Genomic DNA, 21,617 nt, shown 5'->3' with positions numbered 1-21,617 from the left:
TGTTTATTTCGATTACAATTTGTCCTTCTCAGGTCTCTGATCACATTGATGGCTAAGCTAATGGTTGCTTTATAGCTAGAGAGCAGGTATTCTGCCATGTTAGGCTATTAATCAATTCATTAGCTCATTAAAATTATTCACTACTAGATCTCTTATTTAAAAAGTCAAACAGGTTTGCCTTACTCACTAGACCTTTTTAATGACTGCCAGAAATCAGATGAATGAAAGGAGGTTCCCTATGTTCAACCCTATGTTCAAATCTTTTCTCTTCTTCCTCCAAAACTTCCATCTCTGCTCACTCTCTAAAAGCTTTCAAATGTACACCTAACGGGAGTTTTCTCCCTAACCTATTTAACTTTGTCTTCTGCCCATATATAAGTTCCAGTATCCTGCCAGATTTTTTTATATCCAAGACAGTGCCAAAGCAGCTGCCCACAGCTGCTCCAGTCCAACTCCACAGATTGTGCCAGATGGACCTGCATTTTCTCTCCTAGCCACAGATGTTCTCAGATCCTGGACAGCAAATACAATAGCTTGCTCTTTCTGGACTTGGCCAACATATTAGCCGTTTGGTCCCCTATTGTTGCCCCAGTATCAGCAGAAAGCAGCTAAAGATGACTGATTTCTTCAATCCTCATCCATTTATTATCAACAAAAGGCTGGAATGGTGTGCTTCAGACCCAAGACAAATAACTCCATGTTCTCCCAGCACTCCTGGCATACCCTGTCCTCTATCCCAAAATATCCAGGGTGAGGGCTTTTCCTTCTCCTTCACCATTTTGTTGCTCTTGCTTTTTCTCCCCCCCCCTCTCTTCCCCTTTGTATGGCAGCCAAGAGCTGCTTCCAATGAACCTACATTTATGTTCTTCGTCTTTCATGAGAAGCAGTCCAACATCCTCATTTCCACCTCAGCATCCCTTTCTAGTTCCTCATTTTTTTTAATTATAGGAAAAGGGAGGAATGTTGGCATTTAAGTGGCTTGCCTCTAGGATGCTTAGCAAACTCTGACGTCATCACATGCTGCTGCTGCCAGGGTCCCAGGATAAAAAGGACAAACCTGCCACCTGTCTCCCTCTTTCACGCCTCTCTCTCTCTCTCTCTCTTTCTCTCTCTCTCTCTCTCACTCTGTCTTTCTCTCCATCCCCCTGGAGACGTCTCCCCTTTCTTTCTCTCCCCACACTTCTACAATAAATCTCTGTCCATCATATCTGTTGTGTGCCATCTTATTTTTAATCCTACGTGCGTGTAGAGTGAGTGCCTTCCAGCATCATGAATTTGGTCAGTAGGTCTTGATGACATATGTGTCATCTTTGGCAATAGGGCCTTACCATCAGGTTGAGGAGAGTAAACAATAGCCTGTGGTATTTGGGAATCCATGAGACTCCTTTGGCTATGGCTCGATAAAGTGTAATCCATTCCTGGCACTGGAGGTTTTAATGATGGGATATAATGTCTAGTTGGGATAGTGCTCTCCCATTATATGACTCCATTTTGATTCCTTTTATATATTTATGTTTCAGGAAGCTTCTACAGTGGTAGGCTTCCATATTGTTTTAGCCTTTAGTGTCAGTTGCCCCTCCCCATATTTCTTCCTTCACCCCGGCTTTCCACGTCACTCCTTATTTAATGCTCCTATTCTAAGTTACCTTTAACCTCTCCAAAAGATTATACTCTATTTCTCCTTCTTTGAGAGCGACTTTCTTTAACCCTGATCCCTTAATAGGCACCTAATGTCTATGGCTATTTTGATTGTGGCATACTAATATAAGGGCTAAGATTTACATTTAAGAGAAAACATGTAATATTTATCTTTTTGGATCTGTGTTACCTCATTCAAGATGGTTGTTTCTAGCTTTATCCTTTTACCTGCAAATTTCATGATTTTATTTTTCTTAACAGCTGAATACTATTCCAATATGTAACGTACCACGTTTTCATTATTCATTCATCTGTTGGTAGACATCTTGACTGTTTCCAATTTCCAGCTATTCCAGATACAACAATGGTGAAGATGCATGAGCAAGTGTCTCTGTATTAGGATGTATAGGCTTTTGGGTATATGACCAAGAGTGGTATACCTAGATATTGTGGTAGATCAATTTTAGCCTTTTCAGGAAACTCCACACTGATTTTTATAGGAGATGTGCCAGTTTTCACTCCCACCAGCTGTGAATAAATGTTCTCTCTTCCCCCATATCCTCATCAGCATGAGCTGTCATTTGTTTTATTGATCCTGGGGTTAAATTGAGGTTAACTGGGGTTAAATGAAGTCCCAGTAAAAGGAAGAGCTGGAGAAAGGGAAACTTTCTCAGGGAGCCCTGCTCTTTCTTCAGACTCTTCTGCAGCAGTTTCCACTTTTCCCTCTCTTTCCTCAGGGACTCCTCTGAGACACAATTAGTCCTTGTCTCCTAATTTTCAATAAAATTCTTATTTCTGCATTCTTTTAATCCTTTCTTCTGTGATATCTGACTCTCTTCCAGTTAAAGCATTTTAGTTTTCTCTTCTATGGGTTTTGAGCCTTTAAAATCATTTCTATGGTTTTACAATTTCTCCAAGGATAGAATACAGATATAATACGTACTTTGGTATCCTTGCCTGCCTCTTTAGTCTAGTAATTGCTCACTGTTAGATTTGTTTTGGTGGACAAATGAGGTTATTCACTATGGTTTTCTTAGCTTGTTTCCTGAAATGCCTGATATTAGTTGTAAGTTTTACCTCTTTGGTTTGGATCATTTTATGGTCTATGCATACTTCTTTCTTCTATTTTTGAGATACTTTCTCACGTTGTAGTACAGCTGAGCCTGGAATTCAGTATGTAGCCTAATCTGGCCTTATGGCCTTCTCCTCACATCAATCCCCCTGCCTTAGTCTTCTTAGTGATGGGATCGATAACATGCACCAGCCACCTCCATATAGTCTTGAACCGTCATCAGCGTTGCATTGAACTTATTTGCAAACAATTTTATTCTCATAGGTTTTGATCTTTGGTGTTGTTGGTTAGAACCCAAGAAATACTTAGTTTGGGGCTAATCAGGCCTTTCTGAGTGTACTACACACTGCCTCTGCAGTGATGAACATTTTCATCTGGCCAAAGGGGAGCAGATACAATAACCAGCCTTATGTAAGCACTGGGTACCACTCCCTCTCACCTTCTCAAATACTTACTTCTGCTGCCTATAATAGTTTCCTCTATACACACCTGATCAAAACTCACATGAATACTTGAGATGGAAGATCTTGTGCAGAGCCTTAGGGTTCACTCAAGTCTGCACCCCATTCTGCCAGCTCTGAGCTCCATCCCTTTGGCCCCAAGGGTTTGTTAGGTTTTTCCTTTATTTCCCTTCACTGACCCCTGTGTGAGCATCTCCTTAATTCCTGTCTCTCAGGGAGAACAGTCCCTTTGCCCCCTGACCCCCTTTATGGGTTCTTTTAGAGACTGAGTGAAATTTAATCTCTAGCACCATTTTATGTCCAGAAGAGAATTTTTAGTTGGATCTATACATATAAAAGAAAAATGAATCTCACTCAACCCCAGCTTATGGCCCACAAAGACGTACAGATGATGTTTTACAAACAAATAGTATTGCTTTCTGTCTGGGAGGTGGATGAATCCATTGCATCGCTTAAGACAAACAATTTCTCTGTTTTGTGGAAACACTGTTTTCAGTGTCAGTTAAAGGGAAATTGTTACCACAAGTTGATGCTTATCGATAACCAGGAAGTAGTGTGAAATCATCAGTTGATCTGAAGATGTTGGTTTGAGTAGGAGCCTGTATATATGGAGGCATCTCTCGGGGATGCAGACCTCTTAGAGCTGCCTGGCCAGGTGGATCTGTTATACTGACCGTCATTTGACATGAAGCCAGGTGCTAACGGCACTGGCAGCTTGCCACTAGCTGCTCAAGTTCCCTTGGCCTTGTTAATGGCTCTGCTTGCCTTGGCGATCATGCTAGGCAATGCTGTGGTCATCTTAGCCTTTGTGATGGACAGAAACCTTAGGCATCGAAGCAATTACTTTTTTCTTAATTTGGCCATTTCTGACTTCTTCGTGGGTAAGTTATGTGTCTTTATTTCAAACTATCATTTATTTCTAAGACCTTAAAGTCTTATAACTTCAGGGACTGTATAAGTCAGAGGGGCTAAGAAGGAAAAGTGGAAGTGTTAGAACTCGGAGAAGGGTGCCTATGCTACTTTAAAGGCAATTCTATGTACACGAATAGGGGACGTTTTATCTGAGAACAGTATATATATTTTTTCAGTAGAGTAAATGAGTTTAGAACAGTTCTAAAATTATTTTAGTGTCCCAGTTAGACTGTTTTCAGAGCCATTTCTAACTTGTGTAGATTTACAAGTATTTTTCCTTAGTATGTTTCCTTTGTATCCAGTATTGAGGCATAGAGAAATCATGTATCTTCTGGAAGCCGCATGACCAGGAAGTGGTGTGCACCATGGAACAGCGGTGTGGTCAGTGTATTCTGTACAGTTCAGAATCGGACACAGCCAGCGACCAGCTGTTCTACATAAAACAGAGTACCACGGCATCAAACTCTCTCAAGAGTTCACAGAAATCAGAGTCCTCTTTCTTTGAAAACATTTAAAAAATTCTTTTTCACTCCCTTATTGTGACCCCGTTCTGTGAGCCGGCTGCTCTGCCTGCTGGGCCGACAAGGCGGTCTGCTCTCCTCTCTTCACGATGCTCAGCATAGGGTAGCTACAATACTTCAGAGGACTTGTGTGTCCTCACAGGAGCTCCTAGGAGACTTCTCTCCGAAGAGCCATATTACTTTTCTCCTTAGCTATGTAAAGCTTGTGTTTATGTTAAAATACAATGAAACCCAGAGCACCTTTTGATCATTACCCAAAACACAGTGGTTGCTCAGTAAATGTTAGTCCTCTTAGCTCTTGACTTCTTGATAGATATATTTTGACTCAAACCAAGTTCACCAAGGTTTGCATCATGCACAGAGTTGGGCACAAAAGTACTGTTAGGTAATCAGGGAATCCACACAAGAGTGACTTTGCCTCTTTCTACAGCGGCAGGGAATGTATGATGATGTCACAGGACTGCTGGAATGTGGCTCACTGGGAGGCCCCAGGGTGATGCTGGGTGCTGTGGACACTCAGAGGACAGATGAGTCACACTTGTTTACAGGACTGTGGTGTCCCAAGTGCAACCCTGAGGACAGATAAGATTTCTAGAGATAGAGCTGGGTTTTCCGAGTGCGTGCTGCAGGCTGCTGCACAAATGCTTGGGTGGAGAAAGTGAGGGCTAAAGCTCAACTCCATGTGGTGAAGACCTCCAGAGAGTGCTGTCAGTACGGAATGGAGCTCACCAAGCATAGAGATGGCAGGCCACAGATGAAGGGGACTAGCCAATTTTACACTTTTTTAAAAACTGAGAGTGGAAGAAATTTAACTTAGGGGCCTCATGATTAGTAGGAGTTACATTGACCGTGTGTATGTGTGTATGCGTATGTGTGCATGCACTTGTGTGTGCATGTGTGTGTGAATGTGTGTGTGTGTGTGTGTATACGTGTGGTGTCTGCTTTAAATCTTCCCACTTCTGTCTTCAATTTCACCTCTCCAGCTAACGTTTGCATCTAGATGCGGATGCTTCCTCGTATTGTCTATGTTCACATGACATGTGTAAATTTACAAGTGTGTGTAAGCCGAGAAAATAGTCTGCTCTGAAAACACAGATCTTTCTCTTCTTCCTTCATGGAAATTTACAGCCTTGAGGTAACACTTAGCACTTAAAAGAGACGATGCACTTTGGCCTGGTGAGACTGAGGCCCTGATGCCTCTGGCAATAGGCAGGAGTGAGGTAAAGAGCCGAAGGAGCCTTGGATAGAAACTTTCAAACCAAGAGAGCTTCAGATAAAGATGAGTGTGTCTGTGCCTAGTCCCAGGCAGGCATCCAGGAGACGCCTCTGTTTGGGGCTTGAGCACCATAGCCAGGAGGCACAGCCTATGCCTGTGGATGTGATGACTTGGTCGAAGTCATGAGCACGTCAAGCAGAGCTTTCCTTTTTCTTTTAAAAATGTTTGCGTGCATGCAGATCGGGTGTGGTGGCCCATGCCTTTAATCCTATGTCCTGGGAGGTAGATTTCTGAGCTCAAGGCCAGCCAGGCTTACATAGTGAGACCCTGTCCCAAACAAACAGAACAAAGCAAGTGTGTGTGTGTGTGTGTGTGTATGTGTGCGTGTATGTGTGTGTGTGTGTGTGTACAAGCTCCTGTGTGCACGCCTGCACAAAGTGGATATGTATATGTGCACGTGAGAGCCAGAAGACAACCTCACGCGCCATCCTCAGGGTTATACTGTCCACCTTTCCCGAGGCACATTTCTCACTGGCCTGGAACTCAGCAGGAGAGACTGCCTGCTTGCCGGAGAAGCGCTTTAGCAACTGAGTGGCCTGTCCAGCCCAAGTGCCGCTTTCATCTCCAGTCTCCTTCACACTTCCTCTGCTCTGACCGCATCTTCCGGAGGAGGTCCCCTTTAACGCAGCACTTACCACGGGACAAGACATGGGGCAGTCCCCGAGAGCTCTGTCCTGCCCTTGTGGTCTTCTTTGCTATCCTCTCAAGTGTGCACTTTGGCTCCGAGCCTGGAGGGGTGCATGAGGGAGAGGTTCTCTGCCAGCCAATTGTCATTATTTTCATTACTGCTGTTACTTTTATTTTGCATGTATTTGGTTAGTGGGGTGGGTGTGTGAGTAGATGCTGTGCCCCAGTGCGTATGTAGTCATCAGAGGAAAATGCTCAGAAACCGGTTCTATCCATCACATGAGTCCAGGCTTAGTGGCAAGTATCTTTACCTGCTGAACCTTCTTGCAGCACCTCTCCCCTGCAAAGGTCACTAAGGCAGGAATTCTTCGTGGCTGGAGTGACCACTACAGCTATGGGGTGATGGCAGAACAGAGTAGGTCCTCAGATGCATTTGGGACTGTGATCTGTCCTTTCTCTCTGGCTTCTGCTTACAGGTTCCGGAGCTAGACCCCATAGAGACTCTAAATTTGTGGCAGTCAAGTAGCTAGCTTCCTAAACTTAAGAGGGATGTCGCCTGCTGTACTGGATGCCGTGTGGATGAGATACAGAAGTGCATCTCACTGTGCACTCGTCTGAACACTATTAGTTGCAGTTTGAAGGTGAACTCCCCCTCACGGCCTCATGTGTTTGGACACTTTGTCCTTGGCTAGTGGTGCTGTTTGGGAAAGTTGCCTAACTGGGTGACTTCTGTACCCTTCAAACTGTAAGGCAGAATTGACCTAACCCTTAAGTTCTTTTTTGGCCAGGATTTGATCACAATAAGACAAAAGTAACAAATACACTATGGCCATGCATATGGGTGGAAATGTCTAGTGAATTGGTACTGTGTGGCCAGTGTTCCCAGCCATGGGCATGTCCCCCTACCAGCCACCTGTTGGATGGTCAGGGCAGCCTGGACAGACGCCAAATGTGGTTGATGTCAACAAAGCTCGAAACAATTTTGTAGGATGGGGAGTTTTTTGTTTTTAAATACCTTTATTTACCAGTTTGGTTCAGGATTTCTCTCTTGGCTTCTGTATGCATCTATTCAGACCACTATAACAAAACACCATAGCTGGGAAGCTTAAATAATAGGAATTTGTGTTCCACACTCCTGAAAGCTGGGATGACTTAGGTCATGATTGTAGCAAGTTTGGTTCCTGGTGAAGTCTCTCCCTTCCCCACGGCCTTTTCTCTGACATCCTCACGTGGGCCCTTCAGGGATGTGTGTGTGACGAGAGCTACTCCGAGACTGTAGAAGCTTCTGCGTATAAGATGATGGGGAGAGGAAAGAGCACATAGTGCACTGCACCTCCGCATCCTCAGCACCATTCCTGCATCTCTCTGCTGGGAGATGCATCCATAGGATCCCCGGAGCCCTTTAGTTCCTCTCACCTTTGCCTGCTATTTTGCTTAAGGAGGAGATTGCAGCTTCTAAGCTGGCTTGTCAACATGAGACTGTGTCAATTTTAAGGCAAACTGGGCTTCCCCACTGTCCTCAGTTCATTCATGGAACAGCTACCCATTTCAAAGCAAGTCGAAAGAGGGCAACAGATGCTTCCCTTTCTACCGGGCATGGGGCTGGGGAGACAAATAATACACAACATAGGTGAGTAAAAGTGTGTGGTGTTTTAGAACTGATAATTTTTGTTCAGAAAAATATAGGAGGACGAGAGTGGGAGAGAGCGAGGGTGGGAGAGAGGGAGGGTGGGAGAGAGGGAGGGTGGGAGAGAGAAAGAGAGGGAGGAGAAGAGATCTTAATATGAAACTCGAGGGTTAGGGCTCGCTGAGAAAAACACACCTGAGAAAACAGAAGGAGCTGACTGGGGGAGAATATGCTAAGAAAAACGCAGTTCCAAGGATGTGAGGCATAGTGTGTGCTAAGTACTCCAGCCAGAGGATGGAGTGAGTGGTGGGGAACAGCAGGCGCCTCGCATCTCACAGAGCCTTCCCGCCCCTGTCTCCATCCTCAGTCCTGCTCCCCGCCTACCCCACCCCCTTTACTGCCATCTTTTAATATAGCTTACTTGGTTTCTCTCACTTCGTTTTAATTACCCATGCCAGAGGTGCATTGTTCTATCCTTGGGAAAGCGCCTTGCTTTCACTTAACAAAAATATCTAGAAGCAACATTTCAGAGGAGACTTGGAGGAACCCGCAGGAGCAGGCCTGTCTGAGAAATAGTTTAGACTCACTTTACTGAAATTGTTTGGGACGAGTCACAGGCATCACCGTTACTCCATAGAGAGAGGGGCCCAGAACTGTCTGTCTATACCAGAACACCATGCAGACAGCAGGGCTTTACCCAAGCCAGAGGGATGGGGTCTTGTGTGAGGACTTGGTCTTTGGGGTCGGCCCCACAAGCATGAGGGACTGGGTTCAGTTCCTAGAAGCCACCTATGAAGCTGGGCACAGTGACATGCACTTGTCATCGCAGTGCTGGTGAGCTGGTGATACAGAGACAGGTGGTTTGCTGGGGGTTGCTGGCCTTCTTACCTCACCGAATCAGTGGGCTCCACGTGCAGTGAGAGACATCATCATTAAAATAAAGTACATAGCTCCTGAGTAGGAATGACTCCTAATGCTGTCTTCTGGCCTCTGTACCCATGCAAGTACACACACACACACACACACACACACACACACACACACATGCACACACATACACACACACACACACGTGCGCACACATACACACACACTCATACACAAACACACACTCACACTTAAATGCACACACATACACAAACACACTAATGCACACATACATACACAAACACACACACATACATGCAAGTACACACACTCATACACACACTCACACATGTACACTCATGCACACACACATACACAAACACACTCATGCATGCATGCATACATATACGAGTACACACATACTCGTGTACACACACACACACTCATGCACACACACATTCATACATGCACTCACACATGCACACACACAAATATGCTAATGCACACACATGCATGCAGGCACATATGTAGAAGTGTACACACACACTCATGCAGAAACACACAGACTCATGCAGACACATACACAAACACACATATTCACACACATGCATGCATGTACACACACACACATGAGTATACACACACACAGGAACAGAACACATACACACACACACACACACAGGAACAGAACAGTGTGTTCTAAGCCAGCTATTATTTAAAGCAGCTTCTAAAAACCTTAACATATCCTTCCTCTTTCATAGAATTCAGCAAGAGTGGGGAAAAGAAAGCGTAACTCAGATCTCTTTAATCTTCAAGTCAGTAGGGTCTAGTGGTTACCCACTTCTCTTTCTGTGGAAAAAATGAGTGCAGAGGTGGAAAATATGCATGTTGGGAGCACTGAAAGCCACAGTGATGGGCCAAAATATGACTGTCTCGGCTTGAGGTACTTTGATTTACCTAAGGTAAATTTGGGGTTCTGCTTTCTGCCATAGTCTCCTCTTCTCCCCTCGCCCAACTGATGATATGAAAGTCTCACAGGGAAGCGTACTGGTCATTGAAAGCATAGTTGGGAGCCTAGAGGAAGGCTAAGGCAGGGGGCTGATGGCCTAAGCTACACGGTGAATTTGAGGGCAGCCTGGGCTACATAGTGAGATTCTGCCTTAATAAACCAACCCCATCCCTAACAGAAACAGAAACACAAAACTAGAAGGTTATTCGAACCTCACAGGAGTGGAGGACGGCTACTGGGGAGGCTGCTTCCAGGAGAGAGAGAGAGAGAGAGAGAGAGAGAGAGAGAGAGAGAGAGAGAGAAAGAAGAAGAAGAAGAAGAAGAAGAAGAAGAAGAAGAAGAAGAAGAAGAAGAAGAAGAAGAAGAAGAGAGGAGAGGAGAGGAGAGGAGAGGGAGGGAGGCCACCGATTGGAAGAGGAAGGATCTGTGGGAGACAGAGAAGGACAAGGGGTGGCAGTGAGGGAGATTGTGCGGTAAGGCACATTAACTTCACGCATGATGATGTCATAAGCCTAATGAATATGCACGGAAACTTTAAAAACATAGCTAACTTGCTGAGAAAGTGTAAAAGACAAAGGAATCGCCTCAGCCAAAGAGCTTCCAAGAAGGAGGGCATGGAGGCTGTGGGCTTTGGCTTGCAGGAACTGACAGAATTAAATGCAGCATTGGAGAGAGAGGAGGGGAGGATGGGAGCAGCGTGGGCCTCATGTAAGGCCCTTGATCCGATCCCCAGCATCAAATCATGAAAGAGGGGCACACTGTAGAAGAACGATGTTGGCAAAGAGAAAGGGTTGTGGACATAAGGGTAGTTCTGTGGGAGGGTTGACCCACCATGTTTGGGGCAACCCACCATGTTTGGGGTGATCCACCATGTTTGGGGTGACCCACCTTGTTTGGGGCGACCCACCATGTTTGGGGCGACCCACCATGTTTGGGGTGATCCACCATGTTTGGTGTGACCCACCTTGTTTGGGGTGACCCACCATGTTTGGGGTGACCCACCATGTTTGGGGTGATCCACCATGTTTGGGGTGACCCACCGTGTTTGGGGTGATCCACCATGTTTGGAGTGACCCACCTTGTTTGGGGTGACCCACCATGTTTGGGGTGATCCACCATATTTGGGGTGACCCACCGTGTTTGGGGTGAATGACAAAGAACATACAAATGAATTACAGTGAAAATGGCTGGAAATAAGGTTAGGATCTGTACTTTGTTTGGGAAGTAATAAAAAGCCCTCACAGGTATGTTGCTCATGACAACTATTCTAAAAATAACGTTTAAAGAGTGCAGAGGGGATATCAATTCTACAGTTTGGTAAAATGCTAGCAATTTTTATGTCTAATTTCATTGGCATGACATTGCTACAGCAAAATACCTGAGGCAATGAATTTAGAAAGAAAAAAATTTAGATCACTGTTTGGCAGTTCAAATCCAAGATTGGGTGGCCCCTGATGGTGGCAGATGACAATGGCTGGGATCATATGCGTGAGTGAGTGCTCACATCTAGAATCCAAAAGGAGGAGCTTCTGTTCGACATTTTTGTCCAGAGCTTGCTCCCATGAGCTAAGAACCTCACACTTGGCTGCTTCTCCTAGAAGTCCACAGCGTCTACCGTCCTACCATGATGAAGACCAAGCTTTCACATAAGCACCCTTGAAAGGCAGTTATCCAAACTGTGGCAAGAACTAAGCCTTTTCAGTGGATGTAGATGTGTCATTCTGTGGCATATCCATTAGAATATACCTTTTTTTCCAGTCAGTGTTATGTACCATTTTTAAATATTTTGAAGAATTGATTGTATATTTATTTAGTGGGGTGTGTGTGTGTGTGTGTGTGTGTGTGTGTGTGTGTGTGTGTGTCCATGCCACAGAATGCCATGCCATGCACGCATAGTTTAGAGCACAACTTTAGGGAGTTAGGTCTCTCCTTGTGTCATGTGGTTTTAGGGGATTTGCCAAGTTTGGCTGCAAGTGTCTTCTGTCACTGAGTCACCTTGCTGGTCCAGTCTTGCTTTTTAATTCATTTCCTTTCTGTACAGGTCTGATCTCCATCCCTCTGTACATCCCCCACACGTTGTTTGACTGGGACTTTGGACGTGACATCTGCATGTTTTGGCTCATTACTGACTATCTCTTGTGTACAGCATCTGTCTACAATATTGTCCTCATTAGCTACGATCGATACCAGTCCGTTTCAAACGCTGTAAGTCACAAAATAATTCATTTTCCTTAGAAGATTATGTAGTTGTAAATTCTGAGTCCCCAACCCATACATATATTCCTGCACTGGGAATATTGGGCACGAATCTCAGGGACTTGAGCAAATTTCAGGCTTTTCATCTTTTTGACATCTGGCGCATAGTTCTCGCTGACTTTAATTCTGTGTGATCTGTTTAACTCCTATCAGTGTCTGAAATGGGGCGGAGGGACGGGGGGATGGCCCAACGAAAATTCAAGGTTCATTGGGAGGACTCCTGACTGGCTCTTCAGTAGCTTGAATGTCTGTGAGGTGACAACTCATAGCCCACAGCCAAGTCCAGATATCAATCTTTTCCTCAAGACAGAACTTTGTGGGCAACTAAGAAAGAATCCCAGAATGAATGGGTGAGAAAGTTGATTTTTGAACACCCAAAGGAGAAGACAGTTAATACATCAGGGTAAGCTTAGGATGTGTGTGACAAAAAAAGCTGAACTTAAAGCCTCCATCAGTGAGTTGTAGCAATCCTTAAACAAGATAAATCTCCCATCAATAGAACAAAGGAGAAAAATAGGCCATGGGTAGATAGAAGCCACAAAAAATGTGGGGCAGTGATTTGTGCCCTTAAAAACGGAGGAAGAGTGGATCTCCCTCTCCCTCTCGTGTGTGTGTGTGTGTGTGCGCGCGCGCGCGTGCATGTGTGTATGCGTGTGTGTGTGTGTGTGTGTGCGTGCGCGCGCGCATGTACGCACACATGCTGATGCAGGTCAGAGGATTGACTACCTCAGATGTTGCTCTTAGCCTCTACCTTGTTTGAGACAGGTTTGCTGTTTTCCATTCTGTACGCCTGGCTGCCCACCTGTGAACTTCTAGGCATTCTTCTGTGTCTGACTCCTATCTCTCCTTGGGAGTGCTGATGTTCCACATGCACACCACTGGCATCTTGCTTTCCATGGGTCCTGGGGATTTGAACTCAGGTCCTCATGCTTGCCTGACAAGTGCTCTATCCACTGGGCAAACTCCCAGAGTTTGTTTGCAACCGTTGACCTCATTTACTCCTGGATCTTAGCATCTCGAAGCTCTGGGGGACTACTGTGTGGTCCATTTTACTAAGTGCTAAGATGCAGGAAGTAGTATTTGGGAGAATGCAGTGATTTAGATGGAGACACACCCAGAGACTGTGGGTTCAGTACAGTTGTGCTGGCAGTGTTGAGAGGACTGAGGTGTGTGCCTGGGAGGACCCAACAGGATGAGGAATTAGAGGACATAAAAGACAAACTGTTGGGACAAAGAGGTTCTAAAATACTTTTGCTCAAGCAAGACAACTTTGTTTTACTCTCACACAACAGTCTAGACAAGGTAGACAGTTACAGCCCAGAAGGTAACCCTAGGACCTCCAATACCCCACACTAACAGGGCCGCTCTGCCCGCTTTAGGTCAGAGAGGAGCAAATTTTTATCATCCAGGGCCCAGTAGCAACTCTTTTCAGTTTTTTAGTACCTATGGTATTCTCAACTCTGCTGTTGAACAGAGAATAACCCTAGATGATATGTGTGTGTGTGTGTGTGTGTGTGTGTGTGTGTGTGTGTATGTCTGTGTGTGAGTGTCTGTGTGAGTGAGTGTGTGTGTGTCTGTGTGAGTGAGTGAGTGTGAGTGTATGTGAGTGAGTGAGTGTGTGTGAATGTGTGTCTCTGTGTGTGTCTCTGTGTGTGAATGTGTGTGTGTGTGAGTGTCTGTGTGAGTGAGTGTGCGTGTCTGTGTGAGTGAGTGAGTGTGAGTGTATGTGAGTGAGTGAGTGTGTGTGAATGTGTGTCTCTGTGTGTGTGTGTCTGTGTGTGTGTCTATGTGTGTGAGTGCATTGTGTGAGTGAATGTGTGTGTCTGTGTGTGTGAGTGTGTGTGTATGTGTGTAGAGCAGTGTACTGGTTGTGTGCCTATGAAACTTTATTTATAGAAATAATAGTGGGTCAGATTTATTCCATGAACAATAGCATGGTGACTTTGCTCTAGGCCATTACCTTCTGATTAAAGTCAGGCTGTTGCTACTGTGGTTTCTTTTCTAGAAAAGAATAGAAGTCCACAGGAAGAGATTTTCTTTTAAACAGGGGGTAGGGATTCACTCTCATTTCTATTGATGTGTCATTGGTGGTACTCTGCCATTTCACTACAAAGGGAGCTGGGAAATGTGGTCTCTATCTGAACTATGATATGGCCAGGAGAAAGAGTAAAACGGATGGGACAGGACAGTCAGCTAACTCCTCTGGTTGCCATGGCTACTTCACCCACGTCAGAGCACTGCAATTGATATGGGCTAACACACAGAAAGTGTGGATGACTTGGTTAACACTGCAGATGTCAACAATTTCCCAGTTTTCTAAAGGCTGGGCTTATCCTAGGATTGAGTCATAGAACCTGTTTGGTTGGTTGTAATCAGTTGGTTTGTGTTTTCTCTCTCTCTTTTTTTTTTATCTATGAAAGCAACCTAGAATGGGGGAGAATAGAAAAAAACTAAAGAAAAAGTCAAATAGGCATTATAAGAGGACCCCCACACAACTAAAGGCAACTACCATTCAGTGAATACTTCTGTGTAGTTGGTTATAATATAAAAACTCTACTTCTTGCTTTAGATGTGGTCAAGTGTTTAAAAACCATGTTAAACAGAATATTTCTTATTTGTACTTTAACATTTTCAAGGTAACTTTTTTGATCCTTGTAAACCCATTAAAAATGTTTAATTATCTATCTGTGCATCTGTGTGGTATGTGCCCATGAGTGCACTTGCCTAAGGAGGCCAGCAGAGGGCTTCAGATTCCCCCAGAACTGGAGTTACATTTGGGCATGGGAAACCTAAAGTGGATTCTAGGGGCTGAGTCTGGGTCCTCTCTAAGGCATACACGCTCTTAACCTTGAGCCATCTTTGCAGTCTAGCCCACCTTAAACCTTTTCTGGAAGTTCCTAGGACTTTCTCCAGTGATTGCCCAAGAATTTGAGCCTTTTCTCAAGTTGGTAGACAAAAAAAGGAGACAGCAGATGATCTAGTTAGAAAATGAGCTTAGAAAAGATAAACAGTGTGTGCGCTTGCACTCACTTGTGTGTGTTCACCCTAGTTTTGTTCTGTGGAATTCTCTGGCTGTGAAGGCTGACAATTTGCTAAGACATAGGTGGCTGGGCCTCCATTCTTAGGAACACAGAGTTGAGAGTAAAACAGTGTGAACAATGGCGGGGCAGCTCAGAGGGCACTCATACTGTGCTGAGCAGGGTTTGTGGGAAACTCAGTTTTGGCTGCAGCTGTAAGTAGAGGAGATGACGACAGGGACCTTGGCCTGGGAACCATCAACATGGATGGCCGTGGTGTTGTCCAGGGTGGACCAGGTCTATGTGGCTGGACCAACAGGAACCTTGGCCTGGGAACCATCAACATGGATGGCCGTGGTGTTGTCCAGGGTGGACCAGGTCTATGTGGCTGGACCAACAGGAACCTTGGCCTGGGAACCATCAACATGGATGGCCGTGGTGTTGTCCAGGGCGGTCCAAGTCCTATGTGGCTGGACCAACAGGAACCTTGGCCTGGGAACCATCAACATGGATGGCCGTGGTGTTGTCCAGGGTGGACCAGGTCTATGTGGCTGGACCAACAGGAACCTTGGCCTGGGAACCATCAACATGGATGGCCGTGGTGTTGTCCAGGGTGGACCAGGTCTATGTGGCTGGACCAACAGGAACCTTGGCCTGGGAACCATCAACATGGATGGCCGTGGTGTTGTCCAGGGCGGTCCAAGTCCTATGTGGCTGGACCAACAGGAACCTTGGCCTGGGAACTGTCAACATAGACGGCCATGGTGTTGTCCAGGGTGGACCAGGTCTATGTGGCTGAACCAACAGGAACCTTGGCCTGGGAACAATCAACATGGATGGCCGTGATGTTGTCCAGGGTGGATCAGGTCCTATGCGGCTGGACCAACAGTGGGGGGAGATGAGCAGTGGAGACAGATTGCAGCTGGAGGGAGCAAGAGTCAGTGTGCCCAGGATGACAGTGGGGAGACAAGATCTTCCTTTACCTTAGATGAAGAGAGAACCTCGACAATCACATCTAAACTATGAGAATAGTGTTAGACAGACTGGCTAGGGATCCTGATGAATGGCCACAGCCTGTGCTACTGAAAACAGCAGGAAGTATGCTCTCCTTGCTCTGGAGGCTACAAGTTTGACGCCAGGGTGGCTGCCATGGGGCTGGCCTCTCTCTCTCTGAAGGCTCTTGGAAGACCTTCTGTGCTTTCCTCTGTTCTTTGGATGTGGGGCTGCCCTTGCCTTGGAGACACGTCTGTCATCATGTGGCTGAGAGTGAAGGCCGTGAGCTTGGAATAGACTTCCTCAGGAGGGTGAGTGAGTGGTGGCAGGCAGCTTGGGGGCCATGTGAACCTCAGCAGCTAAATGTTTACAGGCAGAACACAGAAGGGGACTTGTGTCTTTCCCCGCCTCTTCTTATTAGGACATGAGTCATTATTGGGTTGAGATGAACCCAAGTCTGATATGACATCATCTTAACTTAGTTAGCTCTGTCACTGGTTTTCCAAATAAGGTCACATTCATAGATCCTTGTGGATAAGATGCAGCATGCCTCACTTGGAGACCCAATACAGTTGAACATAAGACTCTTCTCAATGTTAATACCAGAAAGTTCCAGTGGGCCTCCCTGTCTCCTGAGTGGAATATGACTGACAGAATGTTTGGCTTTTTTTTTTTTACTAGGGTAGGGAAGGAGGCAGGGCAGGGGGCAATATCCTGAATAATGCACATGTTTTGGAGAGGGTGATAGTGACTTCAGAGAGGCCACTCCAATCAGCTGGGTCTGGGTCTCAGTGATGCTTGAACTGTCATCTGTCAAGAATGCTCCCCTGAGGTGAAGGGATGATGAGCTCGGCGTCCTCTCCTCAGGTCCCTCAGATGTCCATTATCTCAACCGGCCTTATGCATAATGGAAGAGAGAGGGCATCTCTAGCATGCTGCTTTATAGCATTACAAAGGCTGAGCAGAGCAATTAAAAAGCTAAGGCAGGTTTATGGCCATCTGGGCACTGTTCCCATCTTCACAACCGTTAGACTTGGTGCCAGCGATGTATTAATTAGTGTCAGGAGAAGTGGAAGGGAGAAGAATGGGCTGTGTGTGTGAGGCTGTGGTCGGAGTCGTGTGTGTGTGTGTGTCTGTGTGTGTGTGTGTGTGTGTGTGTGTGTGTGTGTGTGTGTGTGGCTGTGGTCGGCGTCGTGGGCCAGGCTACTTCTGAGCTTCTTCTCAGAACTGCCAGCAGGTGTGTGTGTGTGTGTGTGTGTGTGTGTGTGTGTGTGTGTACATGTGTGTGCATGAGTGTGGTGTATGCGTGTGTGTGTGTGTGTGTGTGTGTGTGTGTGTGTGAGGCTGTGGTCAGCGTCGTAGGCCAGGCTACTTCTGAGCTTCTTCTCAGAACCGCCAGCAGGTGTGTGTGTGTGTGTCTGTGGTCAGCGTCGTGGGCCAGGCTACTTCTGAGCTTCTTCTCAGAACCGCCAGCAGGTGTGTGTGTGTGTGTCTGTGGTCAGCGTTGTGGGCCAGGCTACTTCTGAGCTTCTTCTCAGAACCGCCAGCAGTTATGTGTGTATGTGTGCGTGTGGCGCATGCATGAGTGTGGTGTGTCCATATTTCCTTACAGTTAAAAAAAGCTTTATAAATTAGTAACCACTTTCCTCTTACCGACAGGTGTTGGCATACACGTGTAGTAAATCAGAGGGCCACACTGCCTCTTTTTTAAAATGTGGAAACATGCTCCACTAAGATATTAAAACTCACAGAGAGGATAAAAGATAACGAGAGAAGGTTGTTTGCACCTCTCTTCTTGTAAGCGAAGCATGGGAGAAACCTGGAACATTTGCACTGGAAGGAAGAGTGCAGATCTCCCAGAGTTGCAGAGAGATTGATGCCCCACAGCGTTAAAACAAATGCAAACCTCTTTCTGCACCCGCTGCTCTCGCAAAGGATTCTGGTTTGGTTTCCAGCATCCACTCTGTGGCCCACAACCATCTGTAATGTATCTTTCATCCCTGGGAATCGGGGGTTCTCTCTGGTCTTCAGGGCCACAATGCACACATGTGATGTACACACACACACACACACACACACACACACACACACACACAGAGGCAGAACACCCATATACATAAAAACAAATAAATATAAAATCAAGCCAAACCAACACACACACAAAAACCCCTCTTGGTTCTGTGACACGCATGCACTGCCAGGGCACAGAAGGAGGGGGACCTCAAGTTTAAGGGGAGTCTGCGCTATGCAATGAATTCTGTGTCAAGCTGAGCTACATAATGACTTCTTGCATTGAAAAGGAAGGACCAGGGTGTAGCTCAGTAGTTAGTGCACTTTCCTGACATGGGCAGGGTCCTGGATTTGATATTTTTGTTGAGATATTTATTCTTGATGCAGAGCAATTGGTCTTTATGTGCCTTTAGGCTTTCAAAGTCAGTCTTAAAGATTTCAGGTTTGACACAAAAATCGCAGAGGGTAACATTCACTCACAAAAACTAACCTCACTTTTCCTCGTGGAAGTCTGACTTTGTCACACACACACACACACACCACACTCACACACTCACACTTGCTGTAGTCATGTCTATCAACACAGCCTATCCTCACAATTTCGCTTTTTATGGAAACACAGACAGAAGTGCCTGGGCTTGTTCAGAAACACATAGCGTCATCACTCCAACATGGCTGGGCACCTTTCTGTTTTCATGCAGTCTCTTGAGAGTGGTGGTGCAAGTGTTCTTTCTGCTGCTGGCCTCCCCATGGGGTCCCTGTGTGAACGGCTGAGTTTATTTTTCTCAGTGCCAGAGTCAGATAAGCCATGACCTTTAAAGTGTTTAAAACTGTGCCAATCTTGCAGAAGGTGTTTTGTGGTACATGTTTCTCTCTCCACATTTCTCTCTATTAATTCCCTAAGACACATTGCTTTCATGGATGAAACATCATCCAACGATATGCCCACTCTGCGTGATGCACTGTGACACTGACCTGCCTTGTTCTAGGCCACAGATTGAGAAGTGGCAGTGAGTGTTCTCAGTTCCAGTAATTGTTCAGAATAGAGTTGGGGGTGCGGCGGGGAAGGAAATCCTTCCTTCCTTCCTTCCTTCCTTCCTTCCCTTTGTTTCTTTTGTCATGTGCATACATGTGCATGTGTGCATGTGTATGCATGTGTGTGGTGGTCAGAAACATCAGTCCTGGGGTACCATCCACCTTCTCTCATGTATGCGTGTGCATGTGTTTATGTGCTGGCAGGTGCCATATGTGTGCAAGTGTGACGACATCAGGTATCATCTTTATAAATGCCGTTCGCCTCCTTTAAGACAGGGTCTTTCTTTGGCGTGATGCTTGCCAATCAGGCTAGACTGAGGGAGGCCTCAGGGACCCTCTGTCCCCGCTGCCCATGTGCTACAATTTATGCTACCACATCAGGCTTTCTTACTTTAGGTAGTGTCCTTGGCCTTGCTCTGGTGTTCAGAGCTCCACCTTGAGACTTTCTGCTTTCTCTTGATAATTTTTGAGGATGCATCCATCTTGGCTGAGTTCTGTTGCCCTTAACATCTTTGGGCACATGACACAATCTCATGTTCGTTAATGTGGCTCTTGCACAGCCCTGAGACTTTTGAGTGCCTGTAGGATGCTTCACGGACTCTGCATTGTTTTCATTAAATCAAAATTAACGTGTCTGGAGCTGGGCGCGGTGGTGCATGCCTTTAATCCCAGCACTCGGGAGGCAGAGGCAGGCTGATCGTTGTGAGTTTGAGACCAGCCTGGTCTACAAAGCGAGTCCAGGACAGCCAAGGCTACACAGAGAGACCCTGTCTCAAAAAACCAAAAAAAAAAAAAAAAAAAAAAATTAATGTGTCTGGTTTCTTGTAGGTGTCTTATAGGGCTCAACACACTGGCGTCGTGAAGATTTTTGCTCAAATGGTGGGTGTTTGGATACTGGCATTCTTGGTAAACGGCCCGATGATTCTGTTCTCAGACTCTTGGAAGAACAGTACTAAGACAAAAGAGTGTGAACCTGGCTTTGTCACAGAGTGGTACATCCTCGCCATTACGTCATTCCTGGAATTCCTGGCCCCCGTCATCTTAGTGGCCTATTTCAATGTACGGATTTACTGGAGCCTCTGGAAGCGTGGCAGTCTCAGTAGGTGCCCGAGCCACGCTGGGTTCATCTCTACCTCGTCCAGTGACTCTGGACACTTATCCAGAGCTGCGATGGCTTCTAGGACGTCTCTTCCTGCACTGAAGGAACCAGCCACACCCCTGCATTCAGAAAGTCCCCCAAGAAAAAGCAGTCTCCTGGTGTCCTTAAGAAGCCACATGAATAGCAGCATCATTGCCTTCAAAGAAGGCTCCCTCTCCCGGTCAGACACCTTAACGCTTCACCGAAGGGATCACCAGGAGCTTCTCAGAGGCAGGAGGCTGGCCAGGTCCCTGGCCATCCTCCTCAGTGCGTTTGCCATTTGCTGGGCTCCGTACTGCCTGTTCACAATTGTTCTCTCAACGTATCCCAGAGAGAAGCGCCCCAAGTCGGCTTGGTACAGCGTCGCCTTCTGGCTGCAGTGGTTCAATTCTTTTGTTAATCCCTTTTTGTACCCCTTATGTCACAGACGGTTCCAGAAGGCCTTCTGGAAAATGTTTTGTGTCAAAAAGAAACCCACATCACCACAGAACCAGTCAACATCTTCTTGAGGACAGTGGCCTCACTTCTGTCACCTCGGCTACCTGAATGGACAAGAGCTTCCGTCTTGCCCTGTGCGCTCTAACAATGCAATGTAACGTTAGAAAACCTTAATAATAAAAACTCTTAAAGTGGAAGTCAGTGGGGGCAGTACTCTAGTGAACAGTGGTTTAGGTGACAAAGTCATTCTGCCTACACACTAATATTGGAACCTGCCACCTCTTCCCTATTTTGTGGCTTTTGATATATAACATTGATTGTGGAACTTCTGTATTCTTTTTGTGTTCGGTGTTTTCTCCAGTAGTGTTAGTTTTGTGTGTGCATGTGTGTGTGTGCATGTATGTGTGTGTGTGTGTGTGTGTGTGTGTGTGTGTGTGTGTGTGTGTACAGGTGCCTTCAGAGGGCAGAAAAGGATGCTAGACCACACGGAGTTACAGGCAGTTCTGATCCACAAAACATCGGTGCTGGTAACCGGCCTTGGGTCCTCGCTAAGAGCACTTAATGCTCTTTGGGTGCTGAGCCACCTCTCCACAGCCCAGGCTCTGTTTTCCATGCTCTAGTCACACAAGTGTGTAGTCTGAAATAGTACTCCCCACAGACGCATCAGGCAAGGAGCCCCATGCAATGCGTGGGAGCTCTGTGGTTAGTGTGTGTGTGTGG

At 46.1% G+C, this 21,617-nt stretch overlaps 1 protein-coding gene across 1 annotated transcript; it reads left to right on the top strand.

Annotated features, from left to right (window-relative positions):
- Positions 1-3,827: 3,827 nt before the first annotated feature.
- HRH4 (histamine receptor H4) lies at positions 3,828-21,144 on the top strand. The gene is made up of 3 exons (XM_084779028.1): positions 3,828-4,052; positions 12,052-12,215; positions 20,150-21,144. Exons 1-3 carry the CDS (start codon positions 3,857-3,859, stop codon positions 20,966-20,968), a joined length of 1,179 nt encoding a protein of 392 aa, XP_084635154.1. The 5' UTR covers positions 3,828-3,856; the 3' UTR covers positions 20,969-21,144.
- The last annotated feature ends 473 nt before the right edge of the window (positions 21,145-21,617 follow it).

This window comes from Acomys minous (assembly GCF_964271855.1).
Source record: "Acomys minous genome assembly, chromosome: 4".
NCBI lineage: Eukaryota > Metazoa > Chordata > Mammalia > Rodentia > Muridae > Acomys > Acomys minous.
Note: the sequence above shows the minus strand (reverse complement) of the source record. Positions and strands in the feature narration are given on the sequence as shown.

Coding starts and splice junctions, on each gene's coding strand:
- HRH4 (XM_084779028.1), top strand. CDS start 3,857: ATGAAGCCAGGTGCTAACGGCACTGGCAGCTTGCCACTAGCTGCTCAA. Junction 4,053..12,051: donor CATTTCTGACTTCTTCGTGG/GTAAGTTATGTG, acceptor CTTTCTGTACAG/GTCTGATCTCCATCCCTCTG. Junction 12,216..20,149: donor ACCAGTCCGTTTCAAACGCT/GTAAGTCACAAA, acceptor GGTTTCTTGTAG/GTGTCTTATAGGGCTCAACA.